At 36.5% G+C, this 9,033-nt stretch overlaps 1 protein-coding gene across 1 annotated transcript; it reads left to right on the top strand.

Moving 5' to 3' along the window:
• The first annotated feature begins 8,107 nt into the window (after nt 1-8,107).
• Nucleotides 8,108-8,695, top strand: LOC140450505 (uncharacterized). The gene has a single exon (XM_072544159.1). It carries the CDS (start codon nt 8,108-8,110, stop codon nt 8,693-8,695), a length of 588 nt encoding a protein of 195 aa, XP_072400260.1.
• The last annotated feature ends 338 nt before the right edge of the window (nt 8,696-9,033 follow it).

Genomic DNA, 9,033 nt, shown 5'->3' with positions numbered 1-9,033 from the left:
TGTTTTCCAATGCTGTAGTTACCTCTGAAATTGTTACTTTTGGCATTATTTCTGATCCAACATTTTTTATTAATTTCCGTGCTGGTCTCATCTCATCATCTTGTTGATGTGTTCTGTAAAGTTCTGTGTAAAATTCTTCTATTCGTGTCAGTATGTTTTCTCTAGTTGTGATTTCCTTTTTGTCTTTTCCCATTAATGATATCATCTGACGTCGTCCTAGTGTCGGTCTGATGAGCCAATTATCAAGCGATAATAAAAAGAAAAACAAGGACGTGGAAGATATAAAAAATACAATGGGTAATATGATTGAGGAACTAAAAGAAATTAGGACAATAACGGACCGAGAAACAAAACAGGCACAGAACAGGGACGTGAGCAGACTTAAAGATAATAACACAAACGGAAGGAAAAACAAATTGAAGTACAACTTAAAGACAGAAAAGAACAAAACCATTTTGAAAAAGGCATCATGGAATGTAAGAGGTATAAATGGGATGGAAATAGAACTGGGGGAAGAAGTTAGAGATAAGAACATTGAAATAGTAGCTATAACAGAGACAAATGAAGAGGATCAATAATATTAGAAAACGGAATGTTACTAATATACAGTGGAGTTTTCAGTTAAGAAAAGCGATGGGAATAGCAACCGGGAATGTTCGAGGATTATTACAACCAGGCAAACTGCATATACTACAAAGAGAAGTCGAAAGAGAGGATATAGAAATATGCGGACTTTCGGAGACCCATTGGACCAGATCATGTTGTATACATATCGGGAGCAAATAACACAGGAAGAAATGGTGTTGCAATTATGGTGACTAAAAAAGGTTCACAATACGTGTATGATCACCAACCGATAAATGATAGACTTATAAAAATAACCTTACTAGCATCACCAAACAAATTGCACATTCTTCAAGTCTATATGCCAACCTCAGACGCGTTAGACAATGAAGTGGAAGACGTATACTCCGTTATTGAAGACACAATCGAAAACAGTTTGGCCATTGTAAACACAATGTTCAAACATCATGCTCGTCGTTTATCGACGTGAACCAGCCCAAATGGAGAATATATATATATTTAGGGATTCTACAGTATTCACTGCCTTCCCTCGCTCAACCGTTTCCATCTCTCTCTGTTGTTCCATTCTCCATCGTTTAGTCCTCTCTTACTCATGGCGTCGTCTACTTCGTTCCTCCAGGATTTTCGGGGTCGTCCTCTTTTCCTCCTTCCTATGGGGCTCCATTCGGTTATTCTCTTTATCCATCTGCTGTCGCTAGCTCTTCTTACATGTCCATATCACTTTAGTCTTTTTTGTTCTATATATGTTAGTATGTCTGTTTCTATTGATGTTCTCTGCTTTATTTCGTCATTACTTCTCCTATCCATTCTTGTTACTCTGCAGCATCTTCGCAGGCATTCCATCTCTGTTGCTATTATCTTACTGCTGTTTTTCTTGTTTATGATCCAATTTTCGGCCCCATATGTCATAATACTTCGCACTAATGTTTTATAAATATGCGTTTTTGTCTTCATATTTAGGTGTCTATCCCACCATACTGAGTTAAGTTGTCGGATTGCTGATCTTGTTTGTCCTAATCTTTGTGTAATTTCTTCCTCTGTTGTTGCCTTTTTCGTGATTATAAACCCCAGATATTTGAATTTATCCTTTCCTTTGATTGTTACGTTGTCATCAATCTGTAGATCTTCTATGTCTTCTTCACTTGTAGATAGGTACTCTGTTTTCGTGAGGTTAATATCTAGGCCAGCCTTGGTATATTCTTCTTGTAGTTTCTTCATCATGTAGCTGAGGTCGTCTTGGTCTTGTGCAATCACTACTTGATCGTCTGCAAAACTTAACGTATATAGGTATTCGTTCCGTACCGGTACTCCCATGCCTTCGCATTTTCTTTTCCATGTAGTCAAGGCTTTCTCTAAGTATATTTTGAATAGGGTTGGAGATGTGGAACAACCCTGCAGGAGCCCTTTTGTGGTGGTGAAGTCCCCTATGATTCTTGTTCCCATTTTAATGGACACTTTATTTTCTTTATACAGAGCTTTTGTAGCTTCTATGAGTTCCGTCTGTATTTCTAATTTGTACATTGCCTCCCATAGTTCTGACCTTGGTACAGAGTCATACGCCTTTCTCAAATCCACAAATGCCAAGTGTATATCTCTATTTTTTGCTTTTTTCTTTTCCAACAGTTGTTCCAGTGTGTATATGTGGTCTATGCATGATCTTCCTGCCGTGAAGCCTGCCTGATCCTCCCCGATTTTGCCTTTTATCGCTTGCTCTATCTTTTCTCGCAGTATCTTCCCATATAATCTTCCTATTGATGATATTACGCTTATTCCTCTGTAGTTTTCGCATCGTTTTCTATCTCCTTTCTTAAATATAGTATTCTCTTTGTATTCTCCAAATGGAGAATACAAGAACCAAATCGACTACATATTGATTAGAAACAGATGGAAGACATGTTTCACAAACGTAAAAACTAGACCAAGAACTGAATGTGGATCCGATCATAAATTGTTATGGGCTTGCTTCAAGATGAAGCTAAAAAGAACAATGCCGCACCAAAATCAAAACAGGCTGGAGATTTCAAATCCGAAAACATTTAGAGATGCATTAAAGGAAACTAATATGTTGAACACACAAGACAACCCAGAAGAAATGTGGAAAGATTTCAGAAATGCCATAGAAACCTCTGTAGAAAGAACCAGAACCGAAAAAAGATCATCAAAAGAAATCACTGGATGACAGACAAAACGCTGCAACTTCTCGAAGAGCGAAGGAGAATCAAATCTCTCATATATCAAAACGACAGCAACAAAAACGAATTAGCAAGGTTAAATAGAGAAATTAAAAGAGCATGTAGGGATGATAAAAATAAACATAAATGAATAATGCTGCCAAGTAGCCCAGGCGATTCGAATCTACTTTTTACAAGTAGGTTTTTTTGTGGCAGCCGTAGCTCAGTGGCTGTGTTACTGGCCTAACAAGCTGGAGTGTCCAGGTTCAAAGCCCGACAACGACAAAATTTTCAATTTCTAATTTAACTGAGCTGCCACCTTGCTTCTAAGGGCACGTAAAGCCGTCGGTCTCGGCTACGAAAGTAGTCATTAAGTCATATTAGGGGCGCTTGCGCGACCTGAAAACCCTATCACTAGACCTTAGTCAGAAGGTTACACGAACTTTACTTTACAAGTAGTTTTTTGGTACAATATTCCCTTTTACCATAAAAATTGACTTTCATCGTTTTTGCCGTGTTTATATGTAAGTAAATACTAAATACTTTTCCAAACAGTTATATAATAATCAAACCACAGCAAAGCATGGCCAGGTCAGTCCCATTTTTGCAGTTAGCAGTTAATATACTCATCGAAGTGAATGAACAAGCAGATACTATTGCGCCTTACGCTAACTGTAATGCTGCATTAGAAACGGAGTATTGGAATGTCGCTAATTTTTTTTTTAGAAATAATGTGTTAATTACGTTAAATCGAAATTACCAGGATTTGAGTTTCAATTTTGGAAACATCAAAAGTGATATCTTTTTAAGTAAATCTACTGCTAGAAGTAGATTACAAATTATCATCACGCCTCTGCGACTTGGATATTGTAGCTATATTCAAGCCTATATCTTGTCAAATAGTTAAACCATTTGGCCATTGTAAACACAATGTTCAAACATCATGCCCGTCGTTTATCGACGTGGACCAGTGCAAATGGAGAATACAAGAACCAAATCGATTACATATTGATTAGAACCAGATGGAAGACATGTTTTACAAACGTAAAAACTAGACCAAGAGCTGAATGTGGATCCGATCATAAATTGTTATGGGCTTGCTTCAAGATGAAGCTAAAAAGAACAATGCCGCACCAAAATCAAAACAGGCTGGAGATTTCAAATCCGAAAACATTTAGAGATGCATTAAAGGAAACTAGTATGTTGAACACACAAGACAACCCAGAAGAAATGTGGAAAGATTTTAGAAATACCATAGAAACCTCTGTAGAAAGAAACAGAACCAAAAAAAAGATCATCAAAAGAAATCACTGGATGACAGGCAGAACGCTGCAACTTCTCGAAGAGCGAAGGAGAATCAAATCTCTCATATATCAAAACGACAGCTACAAAAACGAATTAGCAAGGTTAAATAGAGAAATTAAAAGAGCATGTAGGGATGATAAAAATAAACATAAATGAAGAATGCGAAGAACTAGAGAGACATGCAAACCGGTATGAATCCCATGAGCTATATAACAAAGTCCGATATCTATCCAGGGAATGTAAACCAATCACACAAACAATAATGGATCAAAACCAACATATTATAAATGACAAGAAAGGGATTGCGGAGGTATGGAGAAAATATTGTCAAAGTCTATATGCAGTTGATCCCCAGAATGCAAATCACGATGAGTTCACTGCAGAGAGAGAACCAAACATTCTAAACTCAGAAGTAGAAAAAGCAATCAAAAAGTTGAAAAATAGAAAATCTCCTGGCGCAGACCAGATCACCGCAGAAGTTTTAAAAGAGACTGGAGATGTCGGAGTAAATGTTATGCATATGATCTGCAAAAAGATTTGGGAAACCGGAGATTGGCTGAACGACTGGACAACATCCACTTTCATCCCTATATTCAAAAAAGGAACTCCGCTAGATTGCAGCAACTACAGAACGGTAACCCTAATATCCCATGCAAGCAAGGTTCTACTTCATGTAATACATGAAAGACTAAAAGCTTTTCTATTGCCTCAGATATCAGAAGAACAATCGGGATTTGTCCCAGGAAAAGGCACAAGAGAACACATTCTTAATGTCAGACAGCTAATCGAAAAAACTCGTGAATTCAATACTCCTATGCTTATGTGCTTTGTGGATTACACAAAGGCCTTCGATAAAGTTAAATAGCAGCAGCTATGGTTCATACTAGCGGAAATGGGAACACCCCACCACTTAATTCAACTAATCAGAAGTCTATATGAAAATAATAAGTGCACAGTAAAAATAAACAACAGCCATTCCGATCATTTCAGAACATAGGCAGGGATGCATAATCTCACCAACTCTGCTTAATATCTACAGGCAACACATTATGCGAAAGGTACTAGACGGATGGAAGGGCGTAATATCAGTAGGAGGTCAAAAAATCAATAACTTGAGATATGCAGATGACACTTTAATAATCGCGGCAAATCAAGAAGAAATGGAAGACATAATGAGACTTCTGGAGGAAAAAAGCAAAACATATGGAATACAGCTAAATAGGAGTAAGACAAAGATCATAACAGTAGACAGAGCTCGGAATAATTTTCAACACATTAAAGAAATTGGGGGCTTTGAAGTAGTAAATAGTTTCATATACCTGGGGTCCCTAATAACAAATGACGGAGGGTGTGACAGAGAGATACGTAGAAGGTTGACTATTGCTAGAACAGCTATAATGAAACTGGTAGCAATTTGGAAAAATTCTAGCATAACAATACACACAAAACTAAGGCTGGTAAGGGCGCTCATTTTTCCCATAGCGACATATGCATCCGAAACGTGAACCTTAAAGAAATCGGATAAAAATAAACTTAAGAGAGAACTTAACTAGAACAACTTCAGCTACAAAGTAAAGGATACATTGCTTAAACAAATACAACAGAGATATTTGCAGTATTTTGGAAACATTGCCAGAAGAACAGATTCAATGGAAAAACTGATAGTCGAGGGTAGAGTTGAAGGAAAGAGACCTAGGTGAAGATCTCCAAGCCGTTGGGTAGATCAAACAAAAATACTGATTAACCAAGGGTTACATGAAGCCGAACAACTAGCCCAGGACAGAGAAGGATGGAGAGAAATCGTGAAAAAACTGTAAAGGCCTGATGGTGTCACCACATCCCAAAAGGGATTAGGTCTTAGAAGGAGGAAGAAACGAAGAGAGCTCAGGCAGGAGTAGCGTGCATGATAAAGAAGGACAGTATCAACAAAGTAAAAAATTGGATATATTACAACGAACGTATACTAAGAGTAGACATAGATATGGATACAGAGGAAACCAATACAAACCTAATCATATGCTATAGACCAGATGAAGACGCAACAAAAAACGAAAAGAATGAGTTCTGGGACAAATTACAAGAAGTGATAAATGATCGTACAGAGAAAATTGTGATCACAGGAGACATGAACAGTAGAGTGGGGAAAGAAGCAGAAAAATGGAACAATGTCATCGGACTTTATGGGGAGGAAAAAATAAACAAAAATGAAAAATTACTACTCGAATTCTGTCTAGACAATAACCTGGTGATTATGAACACACACTTCCAACATAAAAGGATACACAAGATCACAAGAGAAGTCAAATCAAGAGACGAACAATCAATTATAGACTGTACTAGAACGTAGAAAGAACTGGATAAGAGACGTAAAGGTGAAAAGGAGTTATGAAATTGGTAGTGACCACTATCTACTAGAAACCACATTCAAAAGCAAAAGAAAAGAAAAAAAAAGAAATGAGAACATAAACAGAAAACACAAAGAAATAATAAACTACAAAGAGTAACCGTCTTGTCATATGATGAAATGAAAGTCTGTGCCCAGTATGAATATAACCAAAATGAGCATGAAGTGGTATTGGCTCTCATAGGTACATGCAAGTAGTGATGGTAAGAGGACTTTTTGATTAATGGAAGCAACCAGTCTACATTTGCTTTGATACAAGTATGACTGACAATATTTTGTATACCATAATTACTGAGTTGCACAATGTAAAATATAATGTAGTTGCATGTGTGTCTAATTGCGGGGGAGGCAATCAATGACTTTGAAAAAAATTGAATATTTCAGTTAACATCACACATTTTACACATCCAGTCACAAAAGCAAATATCTACATGTTTGATGCCCCCCATCTCCTAACAAGTTAACAATAAACTGGTTAATCGACACAGAATTTGAACTTGAAGATGGAAGTGTATTGAAAAAAGATTTGTTAAAAGAACTAATTGAAGCTGCAACAACAGAAATAAGTTCCATATATAAACTGACTTCAGATCATTTAAAGGGAAAAAAATGCGGAGACAAAACGTTGCACTTGCTGCAGAATTACTAGCTTACACAACTGCAACAGCCTTGAAACATTATTTTCAAAATGCAGCCAGATGCAACTACATTTAAACGACCTTATAGAATGGAAATTTTGGAAGGACAAAATAGGTTATTGGCTCTAGTAATTGGTACCTACTGTTACTAAAATGGTTTGCATTGGAAAAAATCCATACAAATTTTCCAAATGGGCATTATAACAACTTCCAAATCTATTCAGTCGTTATTTACTGAATTGAAAGAGAAATAGGGCAGAGTTACCTAAGACGGGACGGTTCCCAAGTAGGGACACTAGCAATTCTAGAAAATCTGTAACAAGTGGCATCACCTGCACTGGAAGAATGAAAGCTCGCCATTCAGTCGTATTGTCACGTAAACGACACGAGGCTAGCATACCGGTAGCGTTCGTCAGAACAAGTTGTTAATGTTTACATATTTTTTTAAATTTATTTACGTACAACATTATAGTGAATATAGCGTTAATGGTAAGTATCTGTGAAACTTAACGATATTAGTCAATAACAGAGTTTATAGTCATTGCATTTCACTGTAAAGTATTTGCCACTAAAGCTTTTGTTTAATATCGGTTAAGATTTTTACAAAATGGGTGCAAATCTCTTAAGATGGGACAAAGTTAAACTTCCTAAGTCGGGACGTCCCATCTTAGGAACTAAAATATGGCTACAGATATTCTTCTTATACCTGCCTACTTTTAACTAATTAAATCATTAATTACTCATAAATTCTTACATATAACGGTAATTCATTCTAAAAACATTTATAAGTAGGGGTTCAGTAATTAGATTATACCCAAGGAGGTCATAATATTCTAACCTTGATTATAGCTAAGTAAAGATAATGTGTCATTAAAAAATGTTTTATTCAGTGAACTCTATCTCGTAAGTGGCACTGATATATTTTTCTTTTACAGATGCCAAATAAAAATCCAAATTCCTATTACAAAAGAAAAACTGATCGTGGAAACTGGTCCGTTCAAAATATGATTCTAGCTGTACAAAAAGTTCGGAATAACGAACTATCGCTTCGAGAAGCTGCTGACAGATATAATATTCCTAAAAGTACTCTTCAAAGACGAGTTACAAACAAAAATAAAATCGTGACCGAAAATGACAAATATCTTGGTCGGTTTAGGCAAATATTCTCAGTTGAACAGGAACACGAAATTTTAGATCATATTCTTGAAATGGAAAAGCGATTTTTTGGAATCACTTATAAAGAACTTCGTTGTCTGGCATTTGACTTTGCCCAAGCCAATAATATTGCTAACAATTTTAATAAAGATACTCGAATGGCCTCTAAAAAGTGGGTTTATGGGTTTTTGAGTCGACATAGAAATATTTCTCTGAGAAAACCAGAAGCAACCTCATACGCTAGAGCTACAGGATTCAACAAGAATGCAGTCCAAAGTTTTTTCAACAACCTGGAAAGTATTTATAATAAACATCACCTCACTCCAGATAGAATCTGGAATATTGATGAGACCGGAGTGACCACCGTCCAAAAATTATCTAAAGTTCTTGATCAGAGGGGTAAAAAGCAAGTGTGGGGTTTAACAAGTGCCGAATGAGGAGTTAATGTCACTATAGTAGCTGCTATGAGTGCAAGTGGCAATTTTCTTGCGTCTGCTTTTATATTTCCCAGAAAGAAAATGAAACCAGAGCTGATGGACAATACACCTAACGGTAGTCTGGCATTTCCACAGGACAAAGGATGGATGGATCGTGATGTTTTTTTAAAATTCATAAAATATTTTGCACCACAAACCAGACCTTCGAAGGAGTGCAAAATTCTTATTATTTTGGACGGCCATTGTTCACATATAAAAAGTTTAGACGTTATAAACTTCTGTCGCGAGAATGGTATTATTTTATTATGCCTGCCACCACACTGTACGCATAAAATGCA

Source organism: Diabrotica undecimpunctata, chromosome 9 (assembly GCF_040954645.1).
Source record: "Diabrotica undecimpunctata isolate CICGRU chromosome 9, icDiaUnde3, whole genome shotgun sequence".
Taxonomy (NCBI): Eukaryota; Metazoa; Arthropoda; class Insecta; order Coleoptera; family Chrysomelidae; genus Diabrotica; species Diabrotica undecimpunctata.
This window is presented reverse-complemented; position numbering and strand designations above follow the sequence as displayed.